Source organism: Etheostoma cragini, chromosome 9 (assembly GCF_013103735.1).
Source record: "Etheostoma cragini isolate CJK2018 chromosome 9, CSU_Ecrag_1.0, whole genome shotgun sequence".
Classification (NCBI taxonomy): Eukaryota; Metazoa; Chordata; class Actinopteri; order Perciformes; family Percidae; genus Etheostoma; species Etheostoma cragini.
In genome coordinates, this window is record NC_048415.1 from 24,625,317 (window position 1) to 24,648,243 (window position 22,927).

Genomic DNA, 22,927 nt, shown 5'->3' on the forward strand with positions numbered 1-22,927 from the left:
GAGATGGGGGGGGGGGGCTTCGGGCTGTAAACCACATGCACAAAAAAAGATATCTTACACAATAAAAGAAAGGGAAAAGCCAAAAAGCGTTATATGAGCACTTATTGCGTATTATTAAATGTTTTCTAAACTACAGTTACAGTGGGGCGGCTTGGTTGGAAACTCAGAACGATGCAGTCATATTTACAAATCTCCAGTTACCCGTTAACACTGACTTAATGGCCATATGGAATCTGTTTTATAGCATAGATTAGATTCTGAATATCACAATTCCGTCCATGATTCTGTTTTCACAGAAACCACTGGGCTCTACATTAATGCTGCCATCAGCCTGGGACTGGTCCCACTCGGACCCTTGGCAGAAAAGACAGCTGCCACCCGGCTTACCAATGTTTCTGGGGGAAACCTTGGATTACTGCAATCCAAAAAGGACGGAGTATTCACCTGTAAGATCCATTGTCCGGTCCATAAAAATAATGGATGCTTTATTCGGGGCTATCTTCCTTCTGTTTTTTGCTTGAGAGTGATTGGCCAGTTCCCCTGCTATGATGCGGCTCATGGGACCCACGGCAAAACTCTCTTCCCTGGTACCTGTAGCCTCAAACAGGGAATTTAATGCCGAAGCCAAGGATTTGATTTCAAGCTGCAGTCCAACGGGGAGAGAGTGCATGTCTACGTCGACCAGGCTTCCAAATCTCTTCTTCTCTGGACGTTTTGCATTCAGGGACTCCAGGTCGGGAGACAGCAGGGGGAACAGGTGTGCAAAAGGGGGTGTGAGGAGAAGCTGCTGTGACACGGGGGCGAAGACCAGTGGCACATGCAGGACTTCCGCCGTGTAGTTCATGCTCCCCATCCACTCACACAGCTTTTCTTCAAACTGCTCGAACACGGGGCTTCCTTCCATTTCCGTGGGGACATTGTTGGCGAGCAGGTGCACGGAGTGAGCCACGGTGGTGATGACGACACAATACTGGAAGTGACTGAGGGATATGATGTCTTTAATGACGTCGACTGTTCTGCCCTTCAACAAAGTGCTCACCACGAACACGGCTTTCGGTTCAGTCACAGCGCAGGCTTCGAAGCTCGAAAACTCCTTTAAGTTTCGGGCTCCAGCCTCCAATAGGACGGCAGCCCCGCCGCACCAGTGAAGAGCTTCTGCACACTTGTCATCCATAAAAACAACCGCTTTCTTTACCTTCGACAGCACCTTTGCCCACATCTGCACCGGAAAGTGCGTAAAATCCTCCGTCGTTAGCATTTTGTCAATTATTAGTGTTAGCTAGCTAAATTGAACGAAATGGAAGACTCATCAGAAACGTCAGCTAAAGTAGCAAAACAACCATAGAGTCTCTTGAAGGTGACGTGGCAATCGCCTGTCGCAGCATAAAAACGTCATCCAAGCTATAACTCGTTGCTATGACAGTAACCCAAATATATATATATATATATATATATATATATATATATATATATATATATATATATATATATATATATATATATATTTTTTTTTTCTTGGTCCCATATTACATAAGTTGCAATTTATTTCTTTACGTCCTCACGTTATGAGTTGTGATGACTGAATGTTTTTAAATGTTTTATGTATAATTAAAAAAAAGAAGAAAGCAACCCGAATAAACATAAAATCACACTTGAAGGGAACCATATTATTACATATTTTAAATGTAAAGATAGAAATGTATGCATATTGTTAATCTTTTTTTATTTTATTAAGGAAGTTTCAAATTCATTAATCCTAATTTTCAAATTGAAAACTGTGTTTTGAACTATTCCAAATTGAAATTGACATATATTGAGTCTCTTAAATTGGTAACAAATAAGAAAGCTATGACTATAGCTGATATATTGTCCAATCTATTTAATTAAAAACATCTGTTGTCAGTATCACTAACGAGGTTTGTAAATCTGTCACATTTTTATTTATACATTTATTTTTTATTTTTATTTCGCTGTCTACATGGATTTGTTTATTTTATATTGTATAAGTTGCAATTATTTTTCTCTATAATAATATGTTATGAGCTGTGATGACTGAATATTTGTAAATGTATTTCGAAGTTATAATAAAAAAAATAAAAAATAAAAAAGACAGTAACCCGAATGACTGAGTTAACGGTTTATTTCTTATAACGAGTCTCTAGGATTCACTGTCATTACTAGCAACACATTTCAATAACTGAAAAGCAAAAAAGCAATCTAAAGATTACCTGATTCTTAAAAAACGTGTTGAAGAAGAAATATCAACCAATCAAGTCTTTGATATCAACGGTCAGGATCTCAGCGCGAGACAGGTGTCTGACCAATGACAGCTGGCGTTACGTGCCGTCACTTCCCTTACGCTTCCATAGCAACGCCTTGCTGTCAATTTTCCACTTACACGTACGCTGGTATCCCACGTTCCCGTTTTCCCACAACGTTTATAACTAAAGGTACATTTTTTTAGTTTAAAACTACATTGTCTGTGTTAAAATGTCGTCATCGGAGTCAGACTCCAAAGATGTCACCGAAGATAGCGACGAGGGACAAATATATCAATGTAACGTAAAGTCTAAATCGGCCAACCATCAGCCGTTAATTCACGTTAATGTGTTGTTGTCTTCATTTTTGGCATAAACGTAATAACCTAGAGAGCATGGGCGTTATAGTTACATATATCACAGCATAACTACTAAAGTTGATGAGAGTTGGACTTAATTGAGCGCGCGCGTGTGTGTGTTTGTGTGTTTGTGTGTGTGTTTGTGTGTGTGTGTGTTTCAGTGATTTATGACATGATCATCAGAGATGACAAGGAGGAGGAAAAGGACGAGGTTCAAATCCCTTCCAGGTGTGTATTATTATTATTATTATTATTATTTTTTATTTTGACTATGGAAAAGCGCTTTGAGTAGTTGAGACTAGAAAAAGTCCATTTACATTTATTATGTGTGCCATTAGCCTACCTGTGGTGGCAAGTAACTAAGTAGCCTACATTTAAACAGATAGCCTACTGTACTTATGTAAGCTACAATTGTGAGATACTTTACAGTATTTCCATTAACCACTACTTTATACTTCTACTCCACTCAGAGGCTTTTTCTACACTGTGGTATTACTACATTTGCATACAAGATCTGAGTGTTTCTTCCAGCATTGATAGTTTTTTCATTTGTAATCTTTGAATGTGAATAAAAAAAGAAGGCATAACGCAACATTTAAGTACAGTTACAATATAAAAATAAAATGTATATTATGATACTAAGGTTACTTTATTCTCCTAAACTACTTTGAACCAAATTGGGTGAAAACGCACAGGTTAGACGGGCCATTAGCGACAGCGAGAGAGCGATGAACAAAGTCAGAGTGAACTGTGCTGGCAGTAATGAAGCATTGAGATATATAATACACTTTTCACAGCACAGTAATGACAGGGTTGCACAATACATGTGTGATGATTTCTGCACTGCCTGACGTGTCAAGAAGTATTTTGATGCTCATTAAAATCTGCAGCTAGGCCTCAGCAGTGCTTAGTTTTCGAGCTGGGAAATGCGGATGGAAGCAATCACACAACTGGAGCCCTGACGATATCTGTGGTCTCTGTTCTCCAGCCTCTTTGCCTCAGAGTAAATGTGGCATAGCCTGGCAATTACAGTAAGATACTGTAATACACACAGCTTCAACAATAGTCTTGTTTTTATTTGTGTGAGTTCAGTATTTTTTTCTCTCTCGCATTTTTGACTTTAATTGAACGTGCATATGCTATTCAGGCATGCAGTCAGGTGTCTTCGATTTTGTTTAAGTTAACCCTTGTGTGGTGTTCAGGTACCCGTTTTCCATGTTTGCTAAAAGAAAAATGTTGCTGTTTATTATTTATTCTAACTCAAACTCATTGGCTTTGGCTCATTTTCCGGAAAGAACATAAAAAATAACTTGTTTTTAAATGACTGCACACAGTCCCCCCCCCCTTCCCCCCTTCACATAACTATTACATATACGTTCAGGTCTACTGGACCCGAGTGTATTTAAATGTAGGTGCTATGGATGTGATGATGCCTTTCTGCACCTGATATACCCACACAAAGTTACAAAATTGTTACGTTTCAAGCAATTTCACCTGTTCTGATGAAATTCTAAGAAAGAAGCACCATGTAAAAAAAAAATCAAAAATCTTGTCTCTATTATTTAACCGCTTTTATAATTACATTTCCTTGTTTTCTCACAAAAAACAAAATTGATCATATGGTCATAAATGTGATCCCACAGGTGTAAATGGCAAGTATGAATCATACATGATGTATATTTCATTGGTAATTGAGCTTAAGTAAACATCTGTTAAGTATGTTTACATAAATGTATGCTCTTTATTGATATCCAATGGTGAAATTACAATTTACACTCTGTTGTTATTACACACTACACACAGGCCTGAACTACACACACACGCTCAGGTCCTTTACATGCACTAATGGGGAGATGTCAGAGTGGGGGGGGGGGGGGGCTGGGACTGCTGAAGAGGCGCCCTGAGCGGTTGAGGGGGGTTTGGTGCCTTGCTCTGGACCACCTTGGTCACCTTATGTCTGGATTGATTTAAAAGTCTAATAATGGGGTGGGTCCACCAGACCCGGGATCATTGGCTGTGGAACAAAAATATGAACACCACACAAGGGTTAAAGCACTTACACTAAGAATCCCAAGAAAAACAGTTGTTCATAATTGGATTTGAAAACAGAATATTAAATCTATCCATGATTGGCCTGTTTTCAACAGAACATAAGCCATCGCTACATAAAAATTGTGTCTCTTTCCAGATGGGTTTATCATATTTGCCTTTGTGCCATGCAGTAACTGCTGTGGAACTGATGTGTTTTTTTTCCTAACAATGTAATATCATATTCTAAAGTATATCTACAAGTGGACACTTAGCTGTACTGTAATTGGTCTTGAAAAGAGTAGTCTGAGTGAAGCACTTAGCTCAGAATAGCTACGCTCACTCCAGCCTTCATAATCATCTACTGTGTACATTCATTTGCATTTTTGTCACAGAGCCTGCCAAAGTGGACATTATCATTATTTTCATGTGTTTCGTTTATGTTTTCTGGAGTAATTTGAAAGCTGTCCAAGATGAGGAAGCCAGTGACAATGACAGTGCTGAATTTGGATTGTTGTGTCACCGTGCAGACGTGCACATGAGACTGTTTCCTTGTCATCTTCTGACAAAATAATTTTAAATCTTTCAGCCTTTTATTGTGTTTGTTTTGCCTGTTGGGCATAAGATAAGATAAGATAAGATAATTTGTTTATTAGTCCCCAATGGGGAAATTACTGCACTACACTCTGTGTACACACTTTTTGTTAGTACTCACACACAGGCCTGAAATACACACACATGCTCAGGACCTATACATGCACTATACATGGAGAGATGTCAGAGTGGGGGGGCTGCCAGCTGAACCAGCGTCCTGAGCGGTCGGGGGGGTACGGTGCCTTGCTCAAGAGCACCTGGCAGTGCCCAGGAGGTGAACTGGCATCTCTCCAGCCACCAATCCACGCTCCCAACTTTTTGGGTCCATACGGGGATTTGAACCAGTGACCCTCCGGTTCCCAACCCAACTCCCTATGGACTGAGCTACTGAATGGGCATCATTTGTCAGGACCCCACTTCTTTCAAACTGTAGCTTTAAGATATAATAATTTGTTTGTGTGTTTGTGTGATGTAAAAGTCTTGAATTTCGGAGGTGCCATTGGATAATAGGTTATAAGCCCTCAACCCTAAACACAGTGTAGGGGAGCACGAATCAGAAATTGTCACTGATTGATTTGATAAAAATTTTTAGGCTCACAATTTGATTCTAAATTGATTTTTGATTAAATAATGATTCTTAATTAAAAAACAATTCAGTGAATGTACATGTAGTTACTTTTCTAGTGTATGAATACCATGTGCAGTCATTGTTAATAAGTTATTTTATTATGTTCTTTACAGAAAAAGAGCCAAGGCCAATGAGTTTAATATACAATATATGAATACAATTTTGGAATTCTTTGAATCAATAATGAATTGGTAGAGCTCAAATCGATTTTTTTGCACACCCCTTGTGTTCAGCGTAATGTTGTGATGATGGAGATATCTTTGTTGATAATGTGCGTGCCTCTTGTTGTCTTACAGCTGTGAGAACACACCGGTGCATCTGAAAACTGATGCTGAATGGAGCGCACATGCATCTGCGGTGTGCTCTAACAGGCCTTTTAGTAATGGCTCAGAGGACGAAGCAACACACAACACCACCCACACAAGACAAATGGACCAGGAAGGTATTTGGATTACTTTAAAATAAAAAACAAGGTTTTGCACACTCCATGCTCCATATGCATATTTCTTTTTAATTCTGATGACATTTCCGCCCTCAGGCTTTCTTCCAATTCATTCCTTCATTCAGCCTGTATTTATCCTTGAGACATCATTGAGGGGCGACCCTCATTTTCAATGTCATCGAGTCAGATTACAAAGACAAATAAAGAAGAACAACACAGAAAGTACAATCATAAGAGATGTTGAAAGACAATAAATATTCAGAATTGGAAAATGATTTCATAAATGAATAAGGACAATATGTATGCAAAAGAAAATGCAACTATTTAAAGCAGTCACAAGTAGAAGTTTGCAGGTTGAAAAACAGATTTCTAAATTATCCAAGAGGCACAGTTGAGTTGATTTAAGGGTGAGTTGTTTCTTTCAGAATGCTTGAATCCTGTCAAATGTTTTACAGCTGGTAATCCAAAGGGACTAGACACATTGGACAATATCCCGGGAATCCCAGTACCAACGGCTTCAGAGGACAAGCCATGGCGGAAAGCTGGTAAGTAGTGGTCTTTGAGCCTGTAGACGTAGGTGATTCTTTGCATTGTGTACTCTCTATGTAAACTTTGCTGTGGACTTACATTTTTATTTTGCATTTTTGCTTTCAGGTGCTGACATCTCAGATTACTTTAACTTTGGTTTTGATGAAGAGAGCTGGAACATCTACTCTAAGAAACAGTCCAAAATCCGTAAAGCTAATAGAAAACTATACACTAAAATCATGGTGAGAAAAGATGATCGCTGATGTGATTTAGTCAGTCTTGTTTTTTCCAAGAACATAATCTGAAAACAGCAATCCAGGGCTGGGCAATATGGATAAAAATCAAATATCATGACGTTTTTGACCAAATACCTCTATATCAACATTGTGACGATATTGTAGGGTTGACAACTGGTGCTTTCACACAAGATATGTTCACAACGATATATGTGATAAATAATCATTAACAATATGGATATAATGACTAAGTGGGTAAAGGCAAATAATTGAACAGTTAGACCAGTCAGAAAATTACATTACTGCAATACTGCCTGGAAAACCAGGAAAGGACAACAGTTACAATATTAGGATATCCAAAATGTAATATTTTGTCAATATCTACAATCAATATCTATCTCATATCATGTTATTTACATAATATAGATATATTGTCCAGCCCTGCAAGAATCCCAGACTTTATTTTTCTAACACTGTTGTGATCCCACTCAGGGCCAGAAGGAAAAGGAGGCTTCTCCTGCTCCTCCTCCGTCAGGCACCCCCTCTACTGTACTAACTTCCAGGTTAGTTACTACATGTCTTCTATACCTACTCGTATTGTCTGTGTCCTCAGTGCTTCATCCCATATCCCATTCCTTGCTATAACTTTGAGCCCAGAGCCTGGCGAGGCTGGCAGCTGCTTGTTTCTGTTTGTGACACAACCACTATTAGCCTGAGCCATCTGTTTCCCTCGATCCTAAGATCAAATCTCAGTAAATCACAGGTTGTAAATTGTATTGGCAAGGGATCCCAAAGTGTAGTGGTAAACAGAGACCAATGTTCATTTGTTAAAGGCAAGGGGGTAGGCGAGCAAAGCGTACCTCCTATGGGGAGACCCTAAAGCTAACAAGCCATCCCCTGCCCTTAGAATTCCGTTGACTCCCATTCATTTTAGCGTCACTTCGACCGCAAATAACTTTACATCTGAGGTGTTTGTAGACTCTACTTGTCCATTGTTTATTTCTTTTTAGCCAAAGCTAATATGCAATGCACGTCCCTAGATGGACCTGTGCTTTTTTTTTAAAACAATAACTCACATCACAACACAAACACATCAATAGATACATACCTTAAAATGCAAAACTCACAAGAAAATATAGACAAAGCTATCCAAAACACAGACTAATACAATACATCAGTAATACCAGATGATTTATGACTACATGACTGCTCCCTTTTTCCCAAACACTTTCAGATGAAGTTTGAAATGATCTCAGTCAGGATCATTTTTAAGTCGAATAGATAACGAATTCCACATATTGATTCCCCTAACAAAAAAGGGTTAGGGTTTGTCCTAATGAGGATTTACGTAAGGGCATCTTCCAATTACTGTCGGATGCTCCACAGCATGCAACAAAGAACCCAAAGCTCTGAGAGGAACCGCTTCCTTTCTCCCGTGCATGTCTTCACGTTAATGTGAAGCTTTTAGGGGGACGTTTTGAGCACCAGAGCTTGCTGAAGCCTGTGGGAGACACAGCTGTTATGGAATGGGCCCATGGTAATTTACAGTCTCCATCGCTTCTGTATACACAACTGGCCACTTCATTAAAGATTTGTCTGTTGATGATGCTCCCCTCCTTCTGCAAGGTTGCCCCTCAGGGAAGGTCATGTGGATCTAAGTGCAATGTGGCGTCATGCGCTCCCTGTTTTTGAGTGACAGAGCTGGATCGGGGGGGAGGGGGGGGGCTGACAAATACACACACTTTATGTAGTGGGGGATGTGTTCAATGATGCTTTTACACAGCAGCTGTCTCATTCTATATGAGAGTGGGAAAATGTGATGCTCTTGTTGTATTATTTGATCTGTGTGTGATGTTCGCCACTGATATTGCCTGCTATGCAATATAGATGTCCCCTGGAAAGTCAGTGGGATTCATTTCAGTCAAATGTTCAGTCACAATTTCCCCCCCTAGTTTTAATCCATGTATCAGAATGTAAAAGAAAGTGATTGTTCTCTAACTACAAAGCTATTGTATTACATTTTTAATTTGGTTTATATTTCAAAGCTGAAGCGAGCTGAAGAGACATTAAAGAGCTTCAAGCACTTCCCTGTTGAGCTGCCATTAGATGTAGTTGTTATTCTTTTTTTCTGTGTGTTCTTCTCTGCTGCTGATTAAGTCCTAGTGACAGAACGGGGTTATTGTCCCATGCATGTGTGTGGGTGTATGTGTGTGGATGCTCGATGGGGGGTGGGAATGGGGGTTAGGACTGTAAAGGGCTGTTCTGTGAAGAAGGCAAGATGACCCAGATAAGGTTTAATGCGTTAATGGACCTGCAGTGGGCTGTAGTCGGGACATGGGGAGTGAGATTAGGGCAAAGTCCTGTTTTTTTTTTAAATGTTATGCAAGTGTACTTTAAAAGGTGAATGTAAAAAATCACTAATCTTTAAGAAATGCTGTCCTGCTATTTTTGGCACTGTATCACAATTTTGAATGGATGTGATGTAGATTGTTTACCATGTGACCTGATCAACAGACAGCCAAATGCTACCAATAATGCAAATAAAGGACGAAGGAGATCCAGAGTACGAAGACGCCGACGCCTCAGTGATGGAGAAAAACATTCTCAGGTAGTGTGTGTGTGAGAGATAGAGAAAATAATCTGTTTCTCAGAGCCTGAGTATGACCCGTCAGGTTTCTCATAGCACAATAGGATGATGAAATTCCTTGTGTGTGTGTTTGTGTGTGTGTGTGTGTGTGTATGTGTGAGAGAAACAACGACAATGTCACTGAAGCTAATAATAGTTACGTTTACATTGCAGGTGACTACTGAGAGGTCCCCCAAGGAGGATAGATTTACTTCTTATCCGTCCTCTCCATCAAACTTCAATACTCTATTTGCATATGTCCCTCCACCACGTAAGTCACCCTGTTTCTGGGAAAAAGCTTTAACACCAGCTCTGTGTCATCTTAGTGTGGGCACTGTGTGATGATTTGGCTTAAAGCTATAGTGCATAACGTTTTGATATTAATGAACGTCCGTTAAATTCAAGCCATTGCCAAATGAGTTGCTACACAGCTAATTAAGACTATCAGCTCCACACAACTCTCTCTGGATTTTTCAGAATGACTATGTTCAGAAGATTATGGCGTCCCATGCAGAAACCCGAGTGAAAATAATGACCTCTTTTGAAGAGTCCCTCATGTTTTTTATAATCCTCCATGTCCTTCTTGGCTGTTAGCAACTGCATCAAAGAGGGGTGGGGGCGTGTACGTGATCGCGGAAGGCTTGTATCATGTGGACGGGCCAACAGTGTTGTTGTCACTACTTAAAATTCCTCATCGGGGTCGAAAGAAACTTTGTACCATTGCTTTAACCCCCGGATAACACATGGAAACATGGAAAGCAGCACCACAGAGGAAAGACACACACCATTCATCTCCACAGTGCACACACTGCCCACACTGAGATGACACAGAGCAAGTTTAAAATCAACTAAATGTTTCTTTAATAGGCAAATCTCCATGCATATTGTTTTTTATCTCATCTGACGCCTAAATACGCCTAGATACCAAACATATGAGTTGTCTTCGTAAATAGCTGGGGGAGTAGATTAGGGCCCCATTAGAACCCCCTGTGGTCCACATCACGCATCATGCAGCTGCACAAATGACTAATGGAAATCTGACCATGCGTATTTGTGAAGCTGCAACACATGTCAATAAATAATCCTGTGGAGTTGAAGGACAGAGGTGAACTGTGTGTGCATGTGTGCGTGCGTGTGTGTGTGTGAGCAAGAAGAGATTGTATGGATATATGTCTTCCTGCAGGCAGGTGTCCATAGTGCCATCCAGGTGCTGTCCGTCTTCAGACTTCCTCTTGGTCTTTGTAGTGAATCAGATAGTAATCCGGGAAGGCTCCCGGGTCTTTGCACACAGATGCACATATCTTCATCTTCAAAGGTTTCAAAATAGATGTGTTGGTTTAGGACCCCTTCTTACCCCTCACACACTCCCAGTGAGGCCCATACTGCCTGGTGAACCTGTGCCAGAGCTGCTAATACAACCAAAATATCAAACATCCTGCCGACTGCAGCTTTGAACAGTCAAATCCAGCTTTGAAGTATATTTGCGTAGCTTTTATCTAGGCCCCTCCCCTTTATTAAAGGTTCAGCCTGCATTTGTGATGCAAATGTGCAACATGATAAAAATAGCCCCTGGTAAAAAAGAAATGCTGACCAGCATATTGTGGCACGAGAAATGTGCTGAACAGACCAGCCGTAGGGAATAGGGCAGAGGGAAAGAAGTTTTTTTTTTCTTGAATTTGTTTGTTTGTTTTTCATTCAGGTCACATTAGACGCCAAGTGTGTTTGATCGGTGCACATTTTGGAGTGGAACTGTGTCATTGCAGGGTTCTTCCCATGTCATTTATCAGTGCAGAATAGCGCAGAGCCAAGGTGAGGCTGCCTGCGGCTGTGCGCTGCAGCTACTGCAGCCGGTTAGTGGGTCACTACAGTCAGTGTTGCAACACAGATTGCATGTGAGTGTCCTTCCATTTGGCATTGATACATCGACTGAGGATCATAGCCGAGCAGATGTGCAGTTCTTTTTCAATTGACCATACCATTAACAGATGCCCTCAGATCAGGGTTATTGATGAGAACTACTGACCCCTGATAGTGCTTATCATTCCAATCGACGTGAGGTATATCAGAACACACATAATATGTTAAAACACTAATACAATGTAGGCATCCTTTCCAAGAAAACCAATTCAATTACGTCAAAAGTCTGTGTCCACTCAATATTGATTTGCAGTTGAGAAAGACAGCTTTTTTTTCAGGAAGCTCTAGACCAGCAGCTAATGGCTTTGCTCTTTACAGGCGGCAGGGCAATGACAGGACACTGTCACTGCAAGAGGGATTGTGCACATCTGTCCATCGCTGCGTCTCAGAGTACATTAGACGGTAGCCTTTACCTAAGAATAAGAAAACTCCAACCTCTGTTGTAGTGCAGAACGGACAGCATGTGGTTCGATGTGAAATATCAGCTCCATCTATAAGCCTGCGGCCTGTAGCTCTGTGAAACATTAGCATGAGAGAGAAAGCCACGCAAGCACAAACGGCGGCAATTAGCCCTCAGCCATTAACTCTCTCATATGCTGCCAAGCATGGTACCCCAGCCCCCATCAAACACTCACTTGCAATCCCCACAGGTAGAAACAATTACTCACTCACGCTAACATCGTTGGGTGTGTGTGGACGAGCTGGTGTTTACTGTGAGCGCATGTGTGTCCACAGTTTGTGTATGCATTAGGACTACACAGCACAATGACTGTGGGAATCACTTTTTGTTTCTTACTTCTAGTTTTTTCTGTAGTTAATAGGGCTGGGACGATATGCTTTATATCCCGATTTGATTTTTTCCGAGGGGAAGAACTAAAAATAGTCAAACATAAAAATCACTATACATCCTTGAATCGATTGAACTCTCTGGGACAATATTTGAAAGGGCAGGAAGATGTTCTACATTTCACTCACATACAGGGAACCCTGTGCTCCTTTTTCATATTCAAGCATGACCTTCCTACAGCTCTTATTATTCTTCCTCCTGTTTCAACCATTTTTTGTGTGTTCTGTACGCTGTTGAAAACTGCTCGGAGCCACTCTCCCGTTAGGGGTCTTCATGGAAAAAAGAAGGGGGATGGTATCCAGATGTGAATGTGTGTTTTTGACTTGGCTCTTCAAAGGCATCTCTCTATGTGTGTGTGTGTGTGTGTGTGTGTGTGTGTGTGTGTGTGTGTGTGTGTGTGCTCAGTGCAGACTAAGTGTGTGATGACACATGCTTTTGCTCTGACATTTTGAGGCTGATATAATTTTTCTACCTTCAAATGAGTAACGCCGTAAATGAGTTGATGTTGCTGGTGATGGGAGATGTTGTTTTACATTTGTGTCTTGCATTCCTGTTATTTGTTCCACTTTATTATTACTGACACATTGATCTTCCCACACACATCTTCCTAATATTTCTATAGACATCCAACTGAAATATTCGCCTAACCTTTGTACATGTAATAACTTTTGTCTACTAATATGTTAACTCCTCTCTCTCTCTCTCTCTCTCATAGATAGTTTGGATTATTAAGGAAGCAAAGTAAAAGGCAAATTATTGAAACCTTTTTTTCAAGAATTTGCATTATAGAACAACATATGTTTTTAATGTTATGCTTTTGCTTTAATGGATTGCTTAAAGATTATACTACAAGTAATTTAAGCACACAGTATTAAGTGTCATTAGCCAAAGGAAGGTAAATACCCCAGCATAATCGCCTATTAAACCCTGGCTCTGTGTTACTGTGCCAACGTCTGTACTGTCAAACTGTGTTCAGCAAAGGCAGAAATCCAGTTAGCATGCTTGAAAAAGTAATAGTGGTAATACCAAATTGATGCTGTGTGTTGTTAACGGCAACTCCCTCTCCAGGACATTTGAAATTGGGGAGAAAACCAGAATAAAACCCTCAATGCATGAGGCATACATTGCACATGTGTTTTCATTGTAGCACAGGCGAATTGGGTTTGATCTGCCTACTTGTCTCAGACCATGCCCATCATAGACTATAGAGATTTAACTTGCTAATTCAAAGTCCATAGTCAGCGACAGTTCATTTACTGGATAGCTCCACCGGAAATTCCACCGGATGTCCATTACTTTCCTCTTTTCTTTGGGTTAACTTTAACTCCAGTCGGATCGAGCAGCATTCACTAGAACCTCTGAGTAACATTACACTGTACATAATAGGGTTCTTACAAAAATAAAAAATAAAAATTTGACTTAGGGGCCAGGGTGAAGCAGTGGTAGAGCAGGCGCACATGTACTGAGCACATGTACTGAGAGGTTTATGCCTTGATGCAGAGGTACAGGATTCGAATCTGACCTGTGACGATTTCCTGCATGTCTTTCTCACCTAACTGTCCTGTCAAAAATTAAAGGCGGAAAAGCCCCCCAAAAAACTTAGATTCATGGTCTCTTTTTGAAAAGGTTTCAAGTCTGAGGGTGGGTGTAGATGAGAAGCAGTCTGAGATAATTTATATATCTCAATCGTATGTATACCTGGTCACTGTCCGCAACCTGCCTTATGGTTTTGTCTTCTTCTCCATGCAGCTTTCCTTTTCCAACCAGGACCCCTGTCTGCCTCCCTGCTTGCTGCTTTGGATGGGTGAGTCCCTGTATTTGTCATCATGTATGTATGGTACCACAGAGGTCTGAATGTGGTGGCTGCAGTATTAGGAGCAGGAGAAACCTTAGGAGGGATGGAGAAACTGTCAGAGAACCAGCACACTGATCTCCTTACAGAGGGGGAGTTTGACTCAGGTGTAGTGAGAAACAAATTCAGCAGAAATGTGGGTAGAAAAGAAAAAAACATTAGTCAGAGACTGGCACAGAGATCATTAATACAAGGTGCATTAGTGCTGAACATTTAAAGCAGAGTGATTGCTGTTGGAAGCAGTTTTCTCATTTGTGAGGCAGACTTAAGTGGCTCTCATTTGACACCAACGAACAACCCGTATTTAGGCTTTCTGACATTTTCATTCCGAGCTGGATCCGTTATAACACTGTGCTATGTTGCTGATCTTGCAGCTTGCACCAATGGCCAAATAAGGTAGAAAGCAAGACAGCAAGCTTGTTTGTGCCTGTTTATCAGTATCCAAGGCATCCCCCACTCTCCTCTTCCCATCTACAGTATGTCACAACCTGTCTGCAAACTCCCATATTTCAGCTGATTTACACTACTTACTATAGGCGTAATTTACAACCCCCCCCCCAATAGTCAAAATTGCCCCCCAAATTATAGTTTTCCTTCCTTTACATAAATAAAGACACTTGCAACATAAATTGTTGCAGAAAATTCACCAGAATGCGGAAATATATATGCGCAAAATTTCAATTTTGTTAAAAGTGGATATCTCAACCCCCCCAATGTTGAAACCAAAGGTACTACCTTGCTACTTGATTCACAAGTGGGCCACGTTGTACCCCAGGCTCTCCTGCATTTACTCCCAAGGCCCGTCAATGCCGCTTCACTCCCTTTTTAGTTTGCTGCTGTGCTTGTTTCTTTTGGATGTTGTCTATATCCAGCCTGTCTCATTCCATCTGTTTGTCTGTCTCTCTAGCTTCCTGCGCCTTTCATCTTTTTTTTCTCTTTTCTCAATCCTACTCTTTCCCTTTCTCTTAATTTGCTGTGTGTGTGTGTGTGTGTGTGTTTGTGAATTGACTCAGTGCTCTGTCCTAAAGGATTGGTTTTTCTCACATCTCAGTCCATCTGCCAAATGCTCACATCCTTCAGGGACTTGCTGTTCCTATGAACACTGCCAGCCATATTCTGTATGATTTATGAATCATTTCCTTTTTCTTTTTTTTTACTTTACTCCAACACACACACGTGTAGTTTCTACACATAGTCCCCGCCTCACTGTTTCTACTCTTTTGGGGATATTAGGAACAGCAGGTACTCCTGGCATGATCTGGGCCCTGGCTCCCCATGCTGTGTGCAGGGCCAAGGGCCCAAAAGGCTCCCAACATCCATATTTAGTATTTAAACAAGGATTGGGCTCATTTCCCAATGATGAGCCTTTATAGGGATATCTTTGTAGGGAGTCTTTCACATTCTCACTGTGTAAATGTAATTTAATTGTCAAATGAAAGGAAAAATTGAGTGCTATCATCTTTTGGAAAAGCACTGCTGAACAACCAATAAAAACAATATATGTTGACATGTCTTTTTTTTGTGGTTACGTTTGCTATTTTTAAATCTTATTGTTTCACACATGATTATACAGTATTACCTTTATTAGTCCAAACTGAGTTCTATATAGAGGCCAATTAGGATATATATTTCAGTGTGCAACAGATGGCAGTACCATCTAAATCAATAGAGAATTATGGATCGTTATACTGCCTAAAAATTATTGGTTTACCATATCACCTACTTCATTTTAGCACATATCTATTCTATTTTTATCCTGTGATGCAACATCAGGGCCAGACTCCTGTCTTTGACTGATGTGTCAAAACTATGATATATATATTATTGACCATTAAAGGAACTTGTGGTGCATTTTAGAATTATCAGTGGTGCGAGCACTAAATAATGCAGAGTGTTTTGATGAATCATTGGGCATGCTGTTATTATTTACCCCAGTAGGACCAGCGGACTCACTCTTCCATTCACTCACTCTCTCTCCATTCATAAACAAGCCTCTCTAATACTAATTGTAGAGAGAGAATCACTGTCCGGGTCAGTGCTAATGTAGCCCAGGGAATGATGGACCGGCTTACTAAGGGATTTATGGCCCCGTGTGTTTGGATGAGCTTCATACACACCTTCAGCCCACTCGGAAGTTTTCAATTGGAAGCGGGTGTGGGTCCAGGCCACGTGGACGGGCAGAAGATCCAGATATTAGCACAAGTATGCCCTCCATGCGTTCCTCATGGCTTGGCGAGCTCACACAGCGCTTTGACAATGGGCCAATCACTTCAAACACTTGGAAAACACAGCTGTGCATGTGGAAAAGTGCTTTGATCAAGCTGTAGGGTAGTCCTCTATTTTTCATTCATTCATTCATCTGTACACTTGTTTGCTCCCTCTGTGTCTTTTGGCAATCTTAGGATGAATTGAGGAGCATGATATCAAGTTGAATGACAACTGGCACTATATCCTTGCCTGGAATAGATATTCAACCAGAAGTTTGTGAAATCCTATGGCATGTTGACTTCAGATGTCACCCCAAATATTACGACTGCATATTAAGGTTGATCCAATCTTACAAAGTGAGGCAATGTCATTCCTTGACCAAAAAAATTATATTAAATAAATTAGTGACTTTATTCTCAGAGAACTTCAGATTTTTCTTTAGGATATTTATGAATTTTTTAATCACAGTTTTCTCTACTGAAGTTACCACTCTAATCTCAGAGAATAGCCACCTTTGAAAATTTATGAATTTATGATTTAACCTTGGAAATGCAATACTAATAGGCAGTCATACCACAAGTACAGTTGACCAAACAACATTATTTCAATAAAAACTGTATTTTTTGGGCAACATGGTTTTGCCCCAATGTTTAGCATTGTGGCCTCACAGCAAGAAGGTTCTGGGTTCAAATCCAGGTCGTTCCAGCACTTTCTGTGTGGAGTTTGTATGTTCTCCCCATGTTTGCGTGGGTTTTTTCTGGGTGCTCCAGTTTCACCATCAAAAAACATGTACTAGGTTCTCCAGTCAGTGCCCTTGATCAAGGCAGTAGCTCAGATCTGGAGTTGGTCCCCAGGCGCTGTAAATGGCTGCCCATTGCTCCCTTGAGGGGTCAAATGGATAGAAGGAATTTTGCTACATGTATGTGGATGTGACAGTAAAGTACCTGTACCTTTAATGAACTAGGATGTGGAGTCATGTAGAGATGTTATGTGTGTATTGGGACTGTTCACTTTCTTTTTCCATTTTCAGTGGATCCTCCAAAGGCTTTGATGACCCCTCAACTTCAGGGCAGCCATGTTCATCAGGTACATGTCTACTTCTGAAAACGTCCAGAATGCATAATGTTTAATAAGAATGAGTTATGTACTGAACATGCTATGCCTTGATGACTTTACATACAGTTCATCAATAGAAGTTTGAAGATGATTATTGCTTCTGTGTATTCTGCCCAGAGTGTGTTCATGGATTCCTGGAGTCTGATGTTCTGGGAATATTCTCACTTGACTTGACTTTGTCTTTCACTAATCCATTTCTATCACGGGCAATGAAAATGTGTGATTCGACCCTGTAAACCTACGTGCTTTTTAGACAGATCAAAGTAGATTCATAGCATTTTGAAGGTTTGCTTTGATTGTTTTCAGGAAACCTTTTTATGTTTTCTTTTAATACCCGGATTATATATTCTTCCAGCGTGTTTAAATAAGAGTGTTACTGTTGCCATTAAATGTAAATGGACTGTATCTTATATAACTACTCAAGCTCTTTTACATAGCCCAGGAACCATTTACCATTCATACACTATGGCCGAGGCTTCCGTACAAGGTGCCACCTGCTCATCAGATAAACACTCACACACATTTACACACCGATGCCCAGCAACTCAGGGCTCAGTGTCTTGCCCAAGGACACTTTGACATGGATCTGCAGGGCCAGGGATCAAACCAATCTTCTGATTGGCGGGCAACCACTCTACCACTGACCCACAGCCACCCAGGAACCCATCAGAGGTTACATTTATCATACATTAGTACTTTTTTCAGGAACTTTAACTTATACTGTAAAGAGGTGGCAGGTGCTGCTCTGAATACCTTTGGTCTTTTGGTGAATGCTTAGTTTATACGTTGAGGAAATCAAAACTGAAGCCATTACGGCTGCTGCTATACTTGGTCCACTCCAGTCAGCTGTCTGGCATGGCTCTGCTTTTTCTCTTAGGTGTATCATCGTTAATCCCAAGGAGTACGTCCTCCAAAGCTGGAGGGATTGACACTGCCACGGAATGCTACAAACGGAAGGAAAAGCGTGACAAGGACAGATACAAATCCAGAGAGCACGGCCGTTATGAAGACATTACTAGAGGCAGAAATAGGGACAGGGTGAGCTGTTCCTCTTCACACAGGTGAGTCTCAGTGACTTGAAGTTATACAAATTCCTGATCAAGTTAGGGCAGTTTACTTAATGACACATCATATGCATCTTGTACATCATGTTGATCAAGCACAAGACACACTGGGCCCTCTTCCATCATATAATAATAAAAGTAACTTGGCGGTGTAATACCAGTGGCGCCGGCAGGATTTTATTTTATAGTACGCACGTGAAAAACGTTTACATAATCATCAGTGCAGCTTTCATACAGTATCTTATATTTGCAAAAGAGTCATGCAGAAGGCCAATTACACCACACAATAATGTAGTCATATCTGTAGTTACATTCAATAAAACTCATTTTCTGGGCTAAAAATAAATAAGTGTCCAGTGTGCTGTACACTTTCCATTTTCATTTATTCACTTTATTCACCTACATATGCCCACCGTAATTTTCCACTTGAAAGTTGGAGACAAGAGCAAAGTTCTCGCAAATACCGGTTTATTAAAGCACTCAAACAGTGCCGAGACAACTCACAGATGTGTTGCAGGGTCTCACAGAAAACAGCGCTGTCAACAAACAGAGATAATAATAATAATAATAATAATTTTAGTAGGCCAGACCTGCCTCCACTCTGCTCCACTCTGCTCCACTCTGCTCCAACAAACACCAGCACACACACTGACCATGCATGTGTCATGTATCGACAGAGAGATGGGAGATAATAGACTGGCTTTGCTAATCCAGAACCCCCAACTGTATGATCATCATCATTAAAAAAAAATTATGCACAGTGTGTAGAATTGTGTTGTTGAAGTCAAACGAAAAATAAATCTGGAAGTCACCACCAAGAAAACCGAAATTGATGTTTTACTCACTTACAGAATAACAAAGGGCCAATGACTTAGCCTTGAGGCACTCCATTGGAAACATGAGAGGTGGACAATTTAAAGTCAAGAATGGACCCACAGCATTTCCTATTAGAAAGATCTAAATTACCAATCTTAAACTCTACCTGATATGCCAACCCAATGCGTATAAAGCTCAAAAAAAAAACTGCAGGAAGATCTAAAAGCAATACATGCTAGGCCACTGTATTTAAGAAATCCAAGAAGAACTGTGTCCGTGTTGTGACCCGCCCCAAAACCGTCTGAAATTGATCCAGTAATAGAGCCAGTTGCCATTCATATGATCAATGAAATGCCTAGCAACTATATTAATACATTTTCATGCCCCTCTTTTCATTCTTGGATGCCTCTGTAGTAGATAAATGCAAGTGCCTGCTGAGCAGCTGTGGCCCTTTGGACTGGGTAACATATAGTAAAATTGGTTCTGGTCCAGATATCCAGTCTGTTTTGGGCTACTTTGTGTGCATTTGCAGCTTGCTTCTCTGTTTCTGTCTCTCTTTTCCCCTCACATTTACACACACATGTACAGTACAGGTAACTGGTTCCAAAGGGTAGTTCCAGCATAAAGAAAAGACTGTTTGCCAAGATAAGTATTAAATCTGGGGGGTTAAAAATCTGTTGAGCTACCCCTAGTGGAGTATCTTTGAACTTCATTTAATCTATTACAATAATTTCTAAAATATTTGAAAACGTCTCCATAAAATATTTTGTGTACCATAACTAGCTGCATCTAAGACACTCAATCCTCAACTTTTAACCGCCCCAAACTTTTAAAGTGATAAGATTCCAGTTCTTATGGGGGGGGGGGTCTGAAATAAGCTTTATTAATTTATTTTGAGACATCTGAAACCTATGTTTCAGGTTTCCTGTGACACCATTGTACCATGATCCACACGCATGAAAACAATACTACTTGGTTAGGTTGAGGAAAAGATCATTGTTTGTGTTAAAATGAGTAGATTTGTATGTACAGTACATAAATTAAGTATGTTATGTAAATTAAGCATATCACTTAAGTCAAAGTAAAAACATACATAATCTGGCACAAAACAACAGTTTAGTTATGTGGGAACATATTGGTAGGAGAAAGAGCTATAAAGTACAATAGTGATGGGAGTTTTTGTAGGAACTTTTGTTAGATTAAGTGGCTCAACGAGTGGAGAACATGTGGACAGGAAAAAGAGATTGGAAATACTTGGCTTGTACTAATTTAAAGTTCCAAAGTGACCTCTAACTTAGTCTGTCACTTTTAATGTAGCCCTATGTTAGTTCTGTGCACTGTAAAGTCACAGTATGTTCTTTGTGTTCATTGTTGCAGTTGGGGGATTGCACTCTGAGTCTCTCAGTTGTTTCTCTCTCATATTTCATGTAATATAGTAATATAAGCCGCGTTGATTCTTGTGAGAAAATGCACCTCTATTGTAAAGGAATCCACACTATTGCAAAAAGAGCGTAAGTGTATTTGTAAATAAGCAGAAATAGTTTTGTTTTATTTTGTTTTTGTCCTGGTGCAGAGAGACCGGCCAGGGTGCCGGCTAGATGACAGAATAACTCGCTGTATTTGCCAGCTTCTACCAGGAAATAATTTAGTGTTTAGGACACTCCTCCCTGTGGCTCACGGACAATAAAAGCCAGTTTGATATCTCCACCACTCCAAATTTCACATAGTGCCCTACTAGCCTACAGTCTGACAGTCAGAGTGCTGCCATATTTGTACTCAAACACTCATGCTCACATGCATGCACCAGCCAAATCCTGCCCCACATTTTCTCTACACCCTCAGTGTTGACCATTTGCCAAATGTCTATTTAATTACCATCAACTCAGGCAGCTGCCAACCAGAATACGCACAGGCACATCTTTCCTTCCTCTCACATTCTCCTCAGCACACCTAAGCCTTAAACTGTATGAGTTTTTTAATGAGGTGAGTATGATATTTCACTGTGACAGAGCAGTCCTTACTAAAACATGTACGGAACATGTTAGGTATCATGGATACTCCTGCTATTAGCCTTAGCTGAAGAACTGGCTTCGGATGTGGAATTGGGACTCAAGCATTCGACCGAGACGTAATTATGCCCCTAAATAGTTAAAGGCTATATGTCATGCACATTTTCAGCTTCATATCTGTATTTTGGGTATCTACTTGAACTTGTTTCTTTGCTTTAATGTTTAAGAAACACAATGTTTGTCTTGGGTCTGGCACTGGGTCATAAACATTGCAAAGTCAGAGTGTGTTTTGGGTGTTCTTGTGTCCCGGCCACAATCAAATATGATTGGTTGATCAGTTATAAAGTCCTAACCACTGAGTGAACGAGCTGTAATCTTTTTTCTGCCTAGAGACAACAATAGCTAAATTTAATTAGATAACTCTACTTTTAAGGGGTAAGGACACTGAAACGGTAATTTTGAGGCCAACCTTATAGAATTAAAAGGCTTAGTTTTAATGGAAAATTTAAATTGTAATGCTGATATATTGGGCCTTTTCAAAGTCCTAGAGTCTAAGTTTGTCTCACACTGTCTTTCTGAGTATATCTGTATTCCTGTCTAACGTTAAAGGGTCCTTTAAAAATATGGCACACCTTTGCCAAGGTAGTTCTCAAGTCGTGGGCAGAATACTAATGAGCCTGTATATGACATAGGAATTGGAGCCAAATTTGAGAGGCTTGTTAAATCCCATGTTGTCTGATCTAGCTAGCCCACAATAAGCTGACTGGGTTGGTAGGAACTCAAAATACCCAAATACATGTGCACAAGCACTTAAAATGTTTTTTTCATGATATGTCCTTTTTTAAAACTACAACTGCAAGCAGTCCAGAAGAAATTTGCTGTTGATAACAATGAATTCCCGTGTCAGCTAATTTTGGAACTTCACTGGTAATAAACGCATGGAAATAAGTGCAAAAAAACAACAATGACAGCCCGAAGTATCTCTTACCGCACTGTGCTCAGTTAAAATAATCCTCATACGCTATTCTGCTGTTCAGCACTTCTTCTACTTAAAGTGGTTTGCTGGAGTGTTTGTGTGCGTCATATTCAGGTTTTGTATATAAGGCTCAGAACAGCCTTGTGGGTCAAATGAGGGAAGTGGGACATGGGGACAGCTGGGAAGCTGTAGGCTAACTGCAGAAGATAGGATGTTTAGGAATCACATGTGCGCGACAGACACGCAGCGAATGCACAGGAGGTCGGCAACTCACGTCATAGTTTTGTTCTAATGGACTGTTTCTGTGGCCCAGAGTCCAATGTGTGCTGCTCTCACCACTTCTGGGCTCTGTCAATGTGTGTTGTCCTACATTCTGGCCGCATGATCAGGCTTCACGCTGCATGTGTCACACACACACACACA

The 22,927-nt window shown here is 40.5% G+C and overlaps 2 protein-coding genes across 4 annotated transcripts in view; one reads left to right on the top strand and one right to left on the bottom strand.

Annotated features, from left to right (window-relative positions):
- Positions 1-1,372, bottom strand: part of scfd2 (sec1 family domain containing 2) — a 95,706-nt gene extending 94,334 nt beyond the window's left edge. Inside the window, exon 1 of the mRNA XM_034881574.1 lies at positions 445-1,372. Coding sequence (XP_034737465.1) covers positions 445-1,258 — 814 coding nt within the window. The 5' untranslated portion in view covers positions 1,259-1,372. The remainder of the gene's footprint in view (positions 1-444) is intronic.
- A 999-nt stretch (positions 1,373-2,371) lies between these two features.
- The window catches only part of fip1l1a (FIP1 like 1a (S. cerevisiae)), a 28,833-nt gene continuing 8,277 nt past the window's right edge, over positions 2,372-22,927 (top strand). For all 3 annotated transcript variants that reach the window (XM_034880937.1, XM_034880938.1, XM_034880939.1), the window contains exons 1-11: positions 2,372-2,557; positions 2,779-2,845; positions 6,164-6,309; positions 6,765-6,854; positions 6,964-7,079; positions 7,566-7,636; positions 9,588-9,681; positions 9,874-9,970; positions 14,213-14,267; positions 17,554-17,609; positions 18,517-18,700. In XM_034880937.1, the coding sequence (XP_034736828.1) occupies positions 2,491-2,557; positions 2,779-2,845; positions 6,164-6,309; positions 6,765-6,854; positions 6,964-7,079; positions 7,566-7,636; positions 9,588-9,681; positions 9,874-9,970; positions 14,213-14,267; positions 17,554-17,609; positions 18,517-18,700 (1,043 nt within the window). In that variant the 5' untranslated portion in view covers positions 2,372-2,490. The remainder of the gene's footprint in view (positions 2,558-2,778; positions 2,846-6,163; positions 6,310-6,764; positions 6,855-6,963; positions 7,080-7,565; positions 7,637-9,587; positions 9,682-9,873; positions 9,971-14,212; positions 14,268-17,553; positions 17,610-18,516; positions 18,701-22,927) is intronic.